At 36.4% G+C, this 16,697-nt stretch overlaps 1 protein-coding gene across 1 annotated transcript in view; it reads left to right on the top strand.

Moving 5' to 3' along the window:
• The window catches only part of C2CD6 (C2 calcium dependent domain containing 6), a 98,406-nt gene extending 82,597 nt beyond the window's left edge, over positions 1-15,809 (top strand). The window contains exons 16-17 of the mRNA XM_037523840.2: positions 2,234-5,902; positions 15,311-15,809. Coding sequence (XP_037379737.1) covers positions 2,234-5,902; positions 15,311-15,586 — 3,945 coding nt within the window. The 3' untranslated portion in view covers positions 15,587-15,809. The remainder of the gene's footprint in view (positions 1-2,233; positions 5,903-15,310) is intronic.
• The last annotated feature ends 888 nt before the right edge of the window (positions 15,810-16,697 follow it).

The following is a 16,697-nucleotide window of genomic DNA, read 5'->3' as shown; positions in this document are numbered from 1 at the left end:
GTTTAAAAATGAACAATGATATAAAAAAATTAATATCCTGAAATTTCAATTTTTTGCTACTTTTATTTCTGCTTGAACCTGCTATACATTATCTTGGGAAATATACTTGCTTTACAAGCAGTCTAAAATTAATAATTCTCTCTTTATAAGGTGTGTTTTTCACCACAAGAATACTGTCCACCATATTTCAGATCAAAATATACAGAATTCAGACCAAGACTTCAGGTGAGTCCTGAGTTATCCTATGACAATATTAACTATACTTCAATACTAGGTTTCTCTAATACATTATTTAATTATGTATTCTAATACATAATTCAATGATTCCAAAACCAGTCTACTTATTAGAAACACATAAGAGTATGTATTTAAAAATATATATTCTGAGGTCCCACCTCTGACCTAATGAATCTCAATCTGGAAATGGAGTCTGGGAATCTTAATTTCTCATCATTTGGGTATCAACTAGCATTTGAAAAACAGAGTAAATTGTATTCATTAAAATAGAGTTTGAATTACTAATTTAAATAAGTGAAAATAAATATTAGGTGATTATTTCACATTTTGCTTTTTTTTTTTTTTTTTTAAATATTAAATTTTATTTTTATATTCCCCCATACAATTGCAAACGCCCCATTCTGACCCCAATCCTTCCCCTCCCGCCCCCCCACCCCCCAAAAAGTGTCTCTGGTTCATAGTTTTTTTGTTGATTTTGATTTTCACTTTCTTATATTCATTTTCCTGGTCCCTTATTTAAGTTTTCTAGATTCCTGCTATGAGTGAGACCATCCGGTATTTTTCTTTTTCTTTTTGGCTTATTTCGCTGAGCATGATCCCTTCCAGTGCCATCCATGTTGCTGCAAATTGCATATGTTTATCTTTTTTGAATGCTGAGTAATATTCCATGGTATATATGTACCACATCTTCTTGATCCAGTCATCTATTTTTGGGCATTTGGGTTGTTTCCAAAGCTTAGCTATTGTAAACAGTGCTGCTATAAACATAGGAGTGCAGGTGCTCTTTGGAATTGATGTTTCTGTGTCCTTTGGGTAAATACCTAGGAGTGGAATTGCTGGATCATATGGAAGCTCTATGTTTAGTAGGTCCAGAAATCTCCACACAGCTCTCCATAGTGGTTGGACCAGTTTGCACTCCCACCAACAGTGCACAAGAGTTCCTTTTTCTCCACATCCTCGCCAACATTTGTTGTTGCTAGTTTTTTTAATATGTGCCATTCTCACTGGTGTGAGATGGTATCTCATGGTAGTTTTGATTTGCATTTCCCTGATTACAAGTGATGTTGAACATTTTTTCATATGTCTGTTGGCCATTTGCATTTCCTCTTCAGAGAAGTTTCTTTTTAGCTCTTCTGCCCATTTTTTGACTGGATTATTTTCTTTGTTGTTGCTGAGTCTCATCAGCTCTTTGCAGATTTTTGTGATCAGTCCTTTATCATTAGTGTTGGGTGCAAAAATGTTCTCCCAGTTGGTGGGGTTTCTCTTTGTTTTTATTTCACATTTTGCTTTTTTCAATTGGATAATGTAGAGGTTGTATGAAAAAAGAGTTTGAATAAAAGACTTCATTTTGAAGGCTATTTCAGTGATTGAATAGCCTAATCCCAGAAGCTATAAAACTGCCTGTGGATATTACACTGGCATTTTACTATAATCTAGAATTTTCTGAGGCCTAACTAATATTCATCAAAAGGCAAGATTCTACTGTGACATGCAAACAACTGGGTGGAGCACACAAATCATTGTTGTAATTCTCAGACTTAAAAGCAGGTTATATATGACCCTCAAATCAATCTTTAAATAGTTTTATGATACCTTTAGTGAAATACCTACTACTACTACTTGCTTTGCATTTTTTAAAAATTTCCTATATTGCTCCTAAAATGGGTAGGACTTAGATCCTAATGCTATTGTCTAAGCAAATGCATCTAACACTGGAAATTGAGTTCTGAAAAAAACTGTGAGTGCCTTTTAAATATTTTTTAAAATTCCAGGTATAAAAATTCCAGTCATGAATACAAAATAATATCACAAGAATTTTAAAATTATACATCAAATTTTTATTTCAATTTCAAATATTTTACATAATTAAAATTGACTTTGTAGACAGTAAGAGGATGAACAAATTGACAAATTGCTCAGTGAATATTCAGTAGAAAATTTATTATAAATTCAAAATAAATGCTATAGAATTTCTTACTTTTTTTTAATATTACAGAAATTCAACATTAAGGATGGGTTTGATCCTCTTCTAAGGGATATTAACAACAAAATGTCAGCCAGAAAAAGGAAAGACCAAGATATATACAAACGTAGAGAGAGTTTAAGTGCCGAAGTTATAGAGCATGAAGACCAAGATCCTCCTTACCCAACACATTCAAAAACTGCAAGACCAATTAACTTAGTCTTCATCCGGACCCCTGATACCATCACAATAAAGGCTTTAGACACTAAGAGTAACTTAGCTCATGATCCTGATATCACCCCAGTAAAGATTACAGATATTAGGAGTAAGTTAGCTGGTGGTCCTGATGTGGCCCTAGTAAAGACTCCAGACACTAAGAGTAAGTTCGCTGGTAGTCCTTATATCACCCCAGTAAATTCAGTAGACATTAAGAGTAAGTTATCTGGTGGTCCTGATACTGCCCCAGTAAAGACTCTGGACACTAAGAGTAAGTTAGATGGTGGTCCTGGTATCCCTCCAATAAAGACTCTGGACACTAAATGTAAATTAGCTCATGGTCCTAATAGCACCACAGAAAAGACTGTAGATACTGAGAATAAGTTAAAGGAGAGAATACCAAGTGTATATTCACCAAACTTTGAAGATTCTCCATCAATGACTGAAAAAGCAAATACATGTTGCCTTTCAAATTCATTAACCCTTACTCCCAGCATAGAAAATTTAAAACAATCAATACTTTTCAAGTCAATTTTAGATAAAAATGTGGAAAACCCTCTGGATACTTTCTTTTCTAAAGGAGAAGCTCCTATAGAGGGCAGTGAAGCAAGAGAAGAAAGTCCTCCTTCTCCATTTCTATATGTTTCTAGTGAACCAAGAAATAGTTTGCAAGACCAACTACTTGAAAACAGTCAAGATTTAAAGAGCTGGGTTTTAGAAAGTGATACTTTAAAGTCTCATTTAAGTCAAATAATTAAAAATGTTGCTACAGATTCACTTTCAGAAAGTAGACCAAGAAGCTCTCCAGAAGTAGAAAGAGAACTTGTCACTGGAAAACACTTTGAGGCTGGTGAGGTAGATTTTCCAGTTAAAAAAAAGAGTAGTTTCAAAAAGAAACATTTACAAAGTGAAGTATCTGTCTCCAAACCAGGTTTAAATGGCATTGCAAATGATTATGATATAAAGCAAATATTCACTGCACCATACTTCTCAAAGATAGGCTTGAAAGAATTGAGTGATTCACAGATGAACTTGCAGAGTCAATTATCTGCAGCTTGGGAGACTTTATCTCCAACTATTTTAGTTCACTATAAAGAAAAAGAAGAAGAAACAGAATTACAACAGGCCAAATCTGTTATAAGCCAGATATTACAGTCATTTCCTATAGATACTCTTGTAGAGTCTGGGATAATCAAAGTGGTAGAATTAGATAAAGAATACCAGAAGAAAATTTTGCCAGATACAGAGACAGCCTTTGCTGAAGATAATTTAAAGCGTTCCACAGAGGATTATTCAAAATCTTTTGGAGAGCAGAAAATACCCATCATTTACAAAGAAACCATTCCCTTTAATAATGTTGAGTTTATAGACAATGGTCAAACCATGTCTTCAAAAGATTCAGAATATCAGTCAACACCCGACAAAAAAACTGATTTGCCAAGTAATGGTCAGAGGCTTGATAAAGAAGAAAATGACCTAAGCTCTACTTTTGAAAATTTAAGTAATTTGTTAATGGGTAACCTTCATGAGTCAGATATTATAGCTTTAAACTCCCTTTTAAAAAATATACTTAATGTTTTTTTCAAATATGGTCAGTCTGAAAGAAGAGCACCAGAAAAAGAATTAGAAAGACTAATTCACCATTCTTTTCTAAATAATACAGAAGACCTTGAAGCAATAAAACAATTTGATAAAACAGATGTTACAGACAGAAAACCTATTTTGAATCCAAAGCTGTCTGCATTTCTAGAAGAACTCTCAGAGTCAGAAATAAAACATTTTAAATCTGAATTAAGTAAGCATATCCAGCATTATCTTTTAGAAAAACTTTCAGAATCAGGACATATCACCAAAGAGGACTTACCAAAAATCTATCACAATCTGTATTTGATGAATAAGAAAACAGAGCTGGAAGTGCAAAGTGTTTTTCTGGAGAAATATTCAAAAACTGTAAAAGAAATTATGTCTTTCGTAAACAATTTCAATCATCATTTTATAGATAGACATTTGGAAATAAAGCTAAGATCTTTTTTAACTGAAATTCTCCAAAACCATTTCCTAAAAAACCTGTCAGAAAGCAGTTTATTTAAAGAGACAGAATCTGAGACTATACACTCAAACATTTCATCTCTAAGAACTAAAAGTGCCCCAATATCTTTTCATGAGTTAGAACAAGATATATCAAGGGAAAGTTTTGGCAGAAGACGTGACATAAATATGAAATATCCTTTAAATAAATCTCTTCAAAACTATCTTAAAGCTATATCAGAAAATGACCTATTAAATATAAAAGCTAATTTAAGGAAACTCCTCCAGAGCACTTTTATAGAAAAACTTGCACAATCAGAACTAATCACAGAAAGTCAATTAGAGAAGATCAACCAGGAAATAAATTTGATGAATTCTAGTTCTAAACCATTAAAAAGCATAAAGCCAGTTTTCTCTTTTGGAGATGAACATCAGTTTATGGAGGAACATTCAGAGAACCAAAATGAATTTTCAAAAATCGTTCAGAAACCCAAGGATTCTGAGGATAGATTTGCAGAAACAGACAGAAAGGAAGAAAAGGAATATTTCCCCTTGCACAATATTAAAGAAAAGTTATCAGTTATTAAGGAACAGAAAAGATATCATCCAACAGAAGAATCTAAAACACTAAATGTAGTTAAAGTACAACCTGCTCCCAACAAAAAGATCCAGATGATTTCATTAAATAAGTCACCAGAAAGTCTTACTGATACAATGTTTAGGAAACAAAGGACAGAAATTGGCTTCATGCAGCTTCCAAGAGCAGAAAATACTGTTTTTAAAACAGAGATTCAAGACCCACATAGTTGGGGTGGTAAATCAAAAATTACTCAGCCAAATACCTGCTTTGAAAGAACACTGAAAACGAAGTTCTTTGAGAAAAATGAGCATAGTGACAGCTATAAATTGATGCTACAGGAAAAACATGAAACAGTACTGTTGCCAAGTCCAAGAATCCCTAACTGCAAAATGCTAAATAAAGAATATGTAAACAAACTCACTTTTGCCCCCAGGCAGAATAACTCTTTAACTCATTTCAATTCTGAGGCTGGGATAGTAGATGATCAGTATTGTCAGAGATTGAAAGGAAATAATAATAATAATAAAAAACAACATTTTGTAACATTTTCACAACACAAAAAAGAAACACAAACTCTCTATACAAACCCAAATGAAATTTACAATGAAAAATATGACATGGTCCTGGAATCACAACCATTTAAATACAAAGTTGTGGAATCAGAGAAAAGCTCAAAATCACCCCTCTTCCCAGAAGTATTTAAGAGAGAAAACCTAAAGCCTAAGGTCCACAAAGAAAGAGACCATGTCAGCAAAGAAAAGAAATCACTTAACAGGATGGCTAGGATACTACCAACCACATTGTCTTCCCCAAGAACTATTCTAAGGAAATCTGTTCCAAAGACATTGCTTCACTGGACTGCAAGAAGAACTATACATGTAATAATGTTTTTCTAAATTTTCTACTTCTGTAGTTGGCAAATTTCTGTAAATAATCTACTTTAGGTTACATATGTCTGCGTGCAAGTGTGTGTGTGTGACATGCATTGCCTCAAGATATACAGTCCTTTCAATTAAAAAAAAAATTCTTCTGACTTTCAGATATCACCTCATTTGATTAAAAAATGCAATGACAAGACCAGGGGACTGTTAACCCACTTAGTGCCTTGTATAAAATGAAGGACACCCTCTGTGGAGCATGAATTAGAAAAAGCTGCCCTTCCCCCTGAACAGACAATCTAGGCTGACAGTAGAGCTGGGACAGCCAGCCCTACCTGAATTTTAGCCCCAACTTACCTCTTGTGTTGTACAGGCATAAACCTGTAGAACCATTGACAGCAGCTGTGAACAATGAACACAGCTGGGATTATCTTTTCATGTAGATAGAAGTCATCTTTTTTCAAGTCACAGAATTAACTTTGTTTCAGTGAACAAATGTAAAGCTCCTACTATGTGCCAGTTACTCTGCTAGCAGTAAGGATATGCAAAATTTATAATCTATTGTAATATAAATTGTATTTTTTTTTGACTTTTTAAATTTAACTTTTCTTCTGACCACCATCTCTCTGCTATATCATGTGCTGGTAATCTTGTGGATTCAAATCTATTTTTAATATTAACATAAAGCAACTAGGAAGGTAAATCCTGCTACTAGGCCTTATACAAACTAATTCTAACGCAAAGTTAAAATCTAGGAATGGATGGAAGAGACTAATTTTAATTTTCTTAATAACTGCTCTTCCTTGTTAATATATAAGCTAACATATTCTTCATTTGTGAAAATTATAAAGTTTAAAATTGATAATATAATGTGGATAATTCCACCTTTAAATGAGAAGATAGATCTAATTTCAGAATGGTTGCTTAGAATTTGTTTTCCATAGTAAAACAAATTACTCGTTTTAGTAAATGCTAAAGAAAATTAGCAGCAAGTTAAACATCATCAGCATAGCCTATAATCTTTGGATTTCTCTCTTCTATTTAAATTCAGTAATTTAGTATTGAGTGCTTATGTGTGTAGAGGTGCATGTACATATTATATAAAAAAGTAGAAACTAGGTTCATAGTTTTTGCAAAAGAAACTTTCTGAAGTTCCTTTAGACAACTGGAATCTTTAATATCATTTTTTTTCAAACAAAACAAGACATTGTATTTGGTATATGGTATAAGTTCCTATAATATTTCAGAACCTTTATCCTCAGAGCTGGCAAGGGATATAGAGTTGTCTTTACTCCCCTCTGTTAAAAACCAATGATGCCTAATTTTTTTTCTCTCTAGTGAAGTTGACAACAGAGAATTGAATGGTAAGAGGGCATTTGTCAGATCATCAGAAAGACTTTCACATCTGATCCTCCAAAATTCAAAAATCTCGCAAAGGACTCAAAACAGAGGACAGAGAAATTGAAGTAGGAGCATTCAGAAAATAACCAGTGGTGTGAGTCTCCATGTTCTTCCACTGGCACTCCAGTAATCAGTTGTATCAACTGTGAAGCAAAAATTATATAATTTTCAACACCATAGCAGGAATTCCCTTATATATGGGGTTTACCTAATTGTTTGATGCATATAAGAAAGAAGAAAAATGTTCCCTTTTCCACTGCAAAATCCAGGCAAAAATGTAATGTACATAGAATTTGTCTTCTGACTCTTCATAGTCTATTTTTGTAAATTTCTTTCTTACTGTCCTAATTCTTCCTGGTCCTGCTTTCTTCCCCTCAACCTTCAATTCTATTAATCCACTCCCTCCTCTCCAAATCAAGCAGACAATTCCTTTTGAGTGACCATCTCTGCAAAAGGGACAAGCTGCTCAGATTGCAGAGAAAACTAGTTTACACTAATATGAAAATAATTAATAGCTCCCTACCCTTTTAGGGATACTTGTGGATTATTTTTTTTAAATAATAAATTTTATTTTTATATTCCCCATACAATTGCAGCCCCCCCATTCTGACCCCAATCCCTCCCTCCCGCCCCTCACCCCCAAAAAGTGTCTCTGGTTCATAGTTTTTTGTTGATTTTGATTTTCACTTTCTTATATTTATTCATTTTCCTGGTCCCTTATTTAAGTTTTCTAGATTCCTGCTATGAGTGAGACCATCCGGTATTTTTCTTTTTCTTTTTGGCTTATTTCGCTGAGCATGATCCCTTCCAGCGCCATCCATGTTGCTGCAAATTGCATATGTTTATCTTTTTTGAATGCTGAGTAATATTCCATGGTATATATGTACCACATCTTCTTGATCCAGTCATCTATTTTTGGGCATTTGGGCTGTTTCCAAAGCTTAGCTATTGTAAATAGTGCTGCTATAAACATAGGGTGCAGGTGCTCTTTGGAATTGATGTTTCTGTGTCCTTTGGGTAAATACCTAGGAGTGGAATTGCTGGATCATATGGAAGCTCTATGTTTAGTAGGTCCAGAAATCTCCACACAGCTCTCCATAGTGGTTGGACCAGTTTGCACTCCCACCAACAGTGCAGAAGAGTTCCTTTTTCCCCACACCCTCGCCAACATTTGTTGTTGCTAGTTTTTTTAATATGTGCCATTCTCACTGGTGTAAGATGGTATCTCATGGTAGTTTTGATTTGCATTTCCCTGATTACAAGTGATGTTGAACATTTTTTCATATGCCTGTTGGCCATTTGCATTTCCTCTTCAGAGAAGTTTCTTTTTAGCTCTTCTGCCCATTTTTTGACTGGGTTATTTTCTTTGTTGTTGCTGAGTCTCATCAGCTCTTTGCAGATTTTTGTGATCAGTCCTTTATCATTAGTGTTGTGTGCAAAAATGTTCTCCCAGTTGGTGGGGTTTCTCTTTGTTTTTGTTATTGTCTCTTTTGCTGTACAGAAGCTCTTTAATTTGATGTAGTCCCAGCTGTTTATCTTTGCCTTCACTATCACTGCTTTGGGTGATGTGTCTGTAAAGATGTCTTTGATGTGCAAATCACGTAGTGTTTCGCCTATATTTCCTTGTATATATTTTATGGTTTCAGGTCTTATGTCTAGTTCTTTAATCCATTTTGAGTTGATTTTTGTGTATGGTGTGAGGTAGTGGTCAAGCTTCATTCTTTGGCATGTAGCGACCCAGTTTTCCCAGCACCATTTATTGAACAAACTTTCTTTGCTCCAATGCATAGTCTTTGCTCCTTTGTCAAAGATTAGTTGACCATAAATCTGTGGGTTTATTTCTGGATTTTCTATTCGATTCCATTGGTCTGTATGTCTGTTCTTGTTCCAATACCATGCAGTTTTGATGATTATGGCTTTGTAGTAGAGTTTGAAGTCTGGGAGTGTGATGCCTCCATTCCCTTCTCTTTTTTTCAGGAGAGCTTTGGCTATTCGGGGTTTTTTGTGATTCCATATGAATTTCATCAATAATTGTTCTATTTCTTTGAAGAATGACATTGAAATTTTGATTGGAATAGCATTGAATCTGTATATTGCTTTTGGTAGGATGGCCATTTTAATAATGTTTATTCTTCCAATCCATGAGCAGGGGATGTCTTTCCATTTCTTTGTGTCTTCTTCTATTTCTTTTAACAGTGTTTTTATAGTTTTCTTTGTATAGGTCCTTTACCTCTTTTGTTAGATTTATTCCCAAATATTTGATTTTTTTTGTTTCAATAATAAAAGGGATGGTTTTTTTGATTTCTTCTTCTTCAGATCTATTGTTTGTGTATAGGAAGGCTACTGACTTTTGTGTGTTGATTTTGTATCCTGCCACTTTACTGAACTGATTGATGAGTTGAATTAGTTTTTCTGTGGAGTTTTTGGGGTTCTCTATGTATATTATCATATCATCTGCAAATAGTGATAGTTTGACTTCTTCTTTTCCTATTTGGATTCCTTGGATGTCTTTCTCTTGTCTTATTGCTCTGGCTAGGACTTCCAGTATTATATTGAAGAGCAGTGGTGAGAGTGGACATCCTTGTCTTGTTCCAGATCTTAATGGCATTGCTTTCAGCTTTTCACCATTGAGAATGATACTGGCTGTTGGCTTGTCATAGATGGCCTTTATGATGTTGAGGTATGTTCCTTGTATCCCAAGAATTTCAAGGGCTTTTATCATGAATGCGTGTTGCACTTTGTCAAAAGCTTTCTCAGCATCTATTGATATTATCATATGGTTTTTATATTTCGTTTTGTTGATGTGTTGGATAACGTTGATTGATTTTCAGATGTTGAATCATCCTTGTGTCCCTGGAATGAATCCTACTTGGTCGTGGTGAATTATCTTATGGATACATTGTTGGATTCTGATAGCTAAAATTTTATTGAGGATTTTTGCATCAGTGTTCATTAGGGAGATTGGCCTGTAGTTTTCCTTTTTTGTGTTGTCCTTGTTCGGTTTTGGTATTAGTGTAATGTTGGCTTCATAGAACGTGTTTGGTATTGTCCCTTCCTTCTCAATTTTTTGGAAGAGTTTGTGAAGGATAGGCACTAATTCATCTCTGAATGTTTGGTAGAATTCATTTAGAAATCCATCAGGTCCTGGGCTTTTGTTTTTGGGGAGGTTTTTGATTACCATTTCAATTTCGCTAATTGTAATTGGTCTGCTTAGGTGTTCTATTTCTTCTTTATCTAGCTTTGGGTGATTATAGAGTTGTAGGAATTTGTCCATCTCCTCTAGATTGTTGAACTTGTTTCCATACAACTGTTCATAGTAGTTACTGATTATTCTTTTGATTTCTGCTGTGTCTGCTGTGATTTCTCCTCTTTCATTTGTGATCCTGTTTATTTGTGCTTTCTCCCTTTTTTCCTTTGTGAGCCTGGCTAGGGGTTTGTCTATTTTATTGATTTTTTCAAAGAACCAGCTCTTGGTTTCATTGATCTTTTGGATTGTTTTTTTAGTTTCAGTTTCATTTATTTCTGCTTTGGTTTTTATTATTTCTTTTCTTCTACTGGTTTTGGGGGTTTTTTGTTGTTCTTTTTCTAGATCTTTGAGCTTCGAGATTAGGTTGTTTCTTTGAGTTCTTTCTTGTTTCTTGATGTGAGCTTCTATTGCTATATATTTTCCTCTTATTACTGCTTTTGCTGCATCCCATACATTTAGGATATTGGTGTCCTCCTTGTCGTTCAATTCAAAGAATTTTTTAATTTCTTCTTTGATCTCCTCATTAGTCCAGTGGTCTTCCAGTAGTGTGGTTTTTAATCTCCATGAGGTAGGAAAGTTCCTTGCCTTCTTTTTATGGTTTATTTCTAGTTTGATGCCTTCATGGTCAGAAAAGATGGTTGATATGATTTCAATCTTGGTGTATCTGTTGATGTTTGTCTTGTGCCCCAGTATGTGATCGATCCTGGAGAATGATCCGTGTGCGCTTGAGAAAAATGTGTACTCTGTTTTTTGGGGGTTTAGTGTTCTATAGATGTCTGTTAAACCCAAATGCTCTAGGTCCTTATTTAGAGCTTTAGTTTCTTTACTTATTTTTTGTCTTGTTGATCTATCCATTGTTGATAGTGGTGTGTTGAAGTCTCCCACTACGTATGTGTTTTCTCTGATGTCTGTTTTCAGAGAGGACAACAGTTGTCTGATATATTTTGGTGCTCCTTTGTTAGGTGAGTATATGTTAATGAGTGTTATTTCTTCTTGAAGTATTGTCCCCTTGATCATAATGTAGTGACCATTGGGGTCTCTTTTTAATTTTTTGAGTTTGAAGTCTGTTTTATCTGATATAAGTATAGCTGTTCCTGCTTTCTTTTTTGGTCCATTTGCTTGTAGGATTGTTTTCCATCCTTTAACTTTGAGCCTATTTTTATCTTTTGTAGCTAAATGTGTTTCCTGGAGACAGCAAAAGGTTGGGTTTTGTTTCTTAATCCAGGCCTCAACTCTGTGTCTTTTTATTGAAGAGTTTAGTCCATTTACATTTAGAGTTAATATTGATATGTTAGCACTTGTATTTGCCATTGTGTTTGTCTTTCCTTTGATTTTATTTATTTATTCTTTTAATAACTTTTTTTTTTTTGGCCTTCTTTCGTTGTTATTCGTCCCTCTGAGGTTCTGGCTTTAGGATTCCTTGTAGTATTTTTTGGAGTGGGGGTTTAGTCGTAATGAAATTCCAGAGTTTCTCTTTGTCTGGGAAGGTCCTTATTCTTCCTCATAGAGGAAGGAGAGCTTTGCGGGATAGAGTATTCTTGGTTGGCATCTGTTTTCTTGGAGTCTGTTGACTATGTCCCTCCACTCTCTCCTTGCCCGTAGTGTTTCTTCAGAGAAGTCTGATGTCAGCCTGATTGGTTTTCCTTTGAATGTTATCTGTTTCTTCCCTCTTGTCAGCTTCATTATTTTTTCCTTGTCCTGGATTCTTGGGAGCTTTACTATTATGTGTCTTGCTGTATTTTTCCTTTCGTCGTGGAAGTTTGGTGTTCTTCTTGCTTCCTGTATATCAATTTTCAGCTCCTTCTTCACGTTTGGGAAGTTCTCTTCAATTATCTCCTGGAATATTTTCTCTGTTCCTACATCTCTCTCCTCTCCTTCTGGAAGTCCTATAACTCTTATATTTCCTTTCCTCATGGAGTCAGATAGTTCCCGAAGTCTTTCTTCGTTCTTTTTCCTTCGTACTTCTCTTTCCTTTTCTGTTTTGTTTTTTTTTTTTTTTTTTTTTTTTTTTTTTTAAATTTTATTTATTTATTATTCATGCAAGCACTGGGTACAGTCAGAAGCACTGGAAGGTGAACGAATTCACCAGAGCCAGAGCGGGGAGCAGAGCAGACAGAAGGACCGAAGTACACTGCTGAGGGGAGCAGCGGGTGGCAGGAGAGGTCTGCGCACCATGTGGGACCCTCCTCCTGTGGCCGGGGAGCAGCCGGGGATTGAACTGGCGCTGCAGAGACCGCGGGCAGCTTCGCAACCCAGCACTCAACCGCTGCGCCACCGGGGAGGCCCTCCTTTTCTGTTTTGGTTCTTTTTATTTCTGTGTCTTCAAGAGTACTTATTCGTTCTTCCATTTCATCTATTCTGCTTTCATTGCTTTTCCCAGAGTTCTTTAGTTCCTCCGTTAATTCTTTGATCTCCTGCGTTTCTTTTGCTTCCCTCTTTAGGGACTCAGTTTCCTTCTTCTGATCATTGTTTTCCTTTATGAGTTCTGTCATTTTTTTAATCACGGCAATTTTAAATTCTCTTTCTGGAAGGCTCAGAAGTTCTTCCAAGTTACTGTCGTTGCAGTCTGGGGGGTGGTTTTCTTTTTGTGGTGTGCTTTTTTCCTGAGGAGTTGTTAGGTTGCGTGTGGTTCTCCCTACTGTCTGTTTTCTAATTTGTCATATGCATTGGGACACTGTGTTGCTCGGACTGGCCGGCATCTTGGGTGAACTTCTCCGCTCCCCTCTGGCTCCTCCAGGAGTCATCTCTGGCTTCTGAGGGAGCTTTCTGCTGGTTTCAGGAAGTCTTTACTGAAGAAATGTCCCTGTTCTAAAATGGCAACGCGGGACTCAGTCCCTGAGCATCCGGTCTCAGGCACACTCTTCTGCGCGCCCCGTCTGCCCCGGCCGTGGGTGCCTGTTCCCTCTGTGGGCTCAGACTGCTGGTCGGAAGGGGCCTGGCGTGGGCTAACTTCCCAGCTGGCCACTGTCTCCTCCAGGAGCCTTTTGCCCTTTTCAAGCAGTCTTAAGAAATTTCCCTGTTCTATGGGGTGTTAGTGACTTTTTTTTTCTGGTCGCTAGGTGGCGCCAGAGATCTCTCCTATTGTCCTTGGGGGGCTGTTTTTCGCCCCCCCCACCCCGTGGGACAGGGAACAGAGCGGGAATGGTAGGGTAAACCTCAACGGCTTTGGGGTGCTGTGTCTGCCTTGTGCCCCACTGTTGTGGAGAACCCACACCCAGAACTTTGTGCCCCGGGTCTCAGTTCCAAAGCCCTCAGGTCCAGGACGCGGGCTGTAGCCCAGTTCAGTGGCACGGGAATGGCGCCTTTTGCACCCGCTCCCGTGCCTGGGCGCCTGGTTCCTGCTTACTCAGTGAGGGACTTTCACCCCAGTGAGGGCCTCCGCGCGTCTCCCCGCAAGCCTAGGTCGCTGGCGCGGGGACCTGGGCAGCCGCGATCCCGATCCGCGTTTGCTTTTCAAGCGCACCAAGCGCGCAAGCTTACTGGCAGGCCGGGCTGTGTGCGGGTCTCCGGAGTCTCTTTGTTCTTCTCTAATGGCGCCCGGAGCCGTTTGCTCACCGCCGCGGCAAATCCTGCAGGGTTCTCCACAGCTCCCGTTCATGGGGTGTGGTGGCTGCAATAGTTCCTTTCCACTCACAGTCCCGCTTGCTGCGTAGTTCGTTCTTGTTGGTCGTTTTAGTTTGTTGTTTTCCTCCTCTCTGCTGGTCGGAGAGTGCCGACTCTGTGGGCGGGGGAGGGGAGCAGGGTTCTGCGCTTTCCTCCCTTCTGGTCCTCTTTTATGGCCACTTTTTTCTTCGGGTAGTTTGCTGGAGTCACCCGTTTATCTTTCGTGTCCCAGTTCTCACTGGGACCTGCCGCTTTTCTTCCCTATTAACTTTTTTTTTAATGGGAGATCTTACTCGCAGTGTCTCCTCGCCGCCATGTTGCTCCGCCCCCCTATTTCACTTATCGGATTATTTTATTTTTATTATAAAATATAGCCAATGATGACTGGGCATCATTGAGATTGTACTATAGACTACTGAATTGTACACTTTAAAATAATTAAGATGGTAAATTTTATCTTAATTTTAAAAAGAAATTGCTTATGGAAAATTTCACACTAAATTCAAATAAAGAAAACAAAGCAGTAGCCATATTATATAAAATTTGAAAAAGGATAAAACAACCCATAATCCGACCAGCACCTTAACACAAGCACAATTTTTTTTCTTTTATTATTTTGGTGTGTATCAAGTTATTTTCCTGAATGTTTTACTTATTTACTCTCCAAATATACACAGATTTTTATTTTAATGCAAACATTATAACCATATTCTAGATGCTAGACTTTGTGTGTGTATTAAAGATATTTATTAGCTATTTAAAGTTGGATGAGATAAAAGTAAAATATAAGAGTACATAATTTATATTTGGGTGAAGGGAGAGAATTTTGGAGGAGATAAATTGTGGAATAGGTTGACTAAGAATTTGACCCCTAAGGATAGCACCTCTTAAGTTTTTCCAGCTTCATATATTCCTTTTCTTTGAAATAACAGCTCTTTTGAAACAATACACTCTTCTGAAAGTATGATTTCTACAGTAGTATTTAATGAGAGGCATTGGGTAAGTAAGTGTAGGGTCTGAATTTGGGAACTGTCTCTACAGCATTTATCGTCTATTCATTGATAACTGTTGATATTACAAACTTTAGTCCTTGTAAATTTAAAATTTATTTTTAAGAAACTTAACTCACCAACCTGATCTTCTATTTTAATATTTAGGATTGTTCGGATAGATTTGAGGATCTACCCATGACCTCATTTCAGCATCTTGAAAAAGCAAAATCAAGAGCAAGGCTTTTAGGAAAGAGCACAGATGATAGCCATCATCAGTTAAAACATTTTGCAAGACCATATACTGCTCCAGAGGTTAACAAAAGACGAGAAAGCTACACTGGAAAATATACAAGTCTTCGAATGGTTTCAGCAGGTTTAGCTCATACAAACGATACAATCCCAGGTTATGAAATCCATAAACTGCAGCAAAAAAAAATTTAAGACTTGAAAAATGTTCAGTCATTGTTGATATTATCTAAATGTTAAATAAGTAGAATGCTTGTGAGACCAACCATTAGATTATCATTTCTCCAAATAACAAAATGGTGTGGGGGTCTGTTCTTTTGTGTGATCAAAGTCAGCAACTAAATGTCATCCTACTAGAACCATTTTGTTTTAATTAAAATGAAAAAGAAACACTTTGATGTAAATGTGCTTTTGTTTATGAATTTTAGGGAACCCTGTTCATATTCAGTTCCTATTCATTAGTAAAGTTTTATTTCTGAGTTTTTCTGCTTTTCTACTTCATATTCATATAACAATCTCATTCCAAATTCACAGTTGACTTCCCAAATCCTTGTTATGATTTAAATTCTACCTGTCCATATAGTTCTCTAGGTCTCTTCTAGCACTATACTTTTTATCTTTTAGCTCTGTATTTCTAGATTCAACTAAACACATTTCTCTAGACCTACAGAACTTCTGTTAATTTAGTATCATCTGACATTATAGCTTTTTACACTATAAAGATAATAAAGAACAGATTGAATACTTATTTCTGAGGCATCTCCTCAGAATGATGGAGTGATGTTCCAATTAACTTGAGAAACTATGATGGACCTCTTTAATAACAAGAATCTCTGGAAGTGGCATAAAAATATAAAAATAGCATACAGTAATTAGTTAAATCAACACAGGCTTTAAAAGACTTGAGATTTGGCTCTATTCCTAGCCAGCTCTGCATTTGGATTTTGTTGATCAATTTATACAATTTTTGTCAGTTTCAATTTTCCTACCATAAATCATAAAGAACATGGGGCTTAAATAGAATAGGTTAATGGAAAACATAATTCCTAGTATAATCAAGGTAGCAAATTTTTTTGGAGATCAAGTATTTCTAGCAATCCTCAAAGTTGTCACCACTTGTATCACTCGGAGTATAAATGGGAAAACCAAATATCTCTGGATTTTTTCAAACAGAAGGAACATAGGAAATTATTATTTTTTTTTTTTTGGTGGGGGGAGCAATGAAACCAAGGCTAAGTAAGAAACCAAAAGGGATGGTAAGGCAATCCAGACAATAGCAAGAGCAGGAAGTGCTACCACCCCTCAG

This window comes from Talpa occidentalis, unplaced genomic scaffold, assembly GCF_014898055.3.
Source record: "Talpa occidentalis isolate TD23 unplaced genomic scaffold, MPIMG_talOcc4v2.1 talOcc4.3, whole genome shotgun sequence".
Taxonomy (NCBI): domain Eukaryota; kingdom Metazoa; phylum Chordata; class Mammalia; order Eulipotyphla; family Talpidae; genus Talpa; species Talpa occidentalis.
Note: the sequence above shows the minus strand (reverse complement) of the source record. Positions and strands in the feature narration are given on the sequence as shown.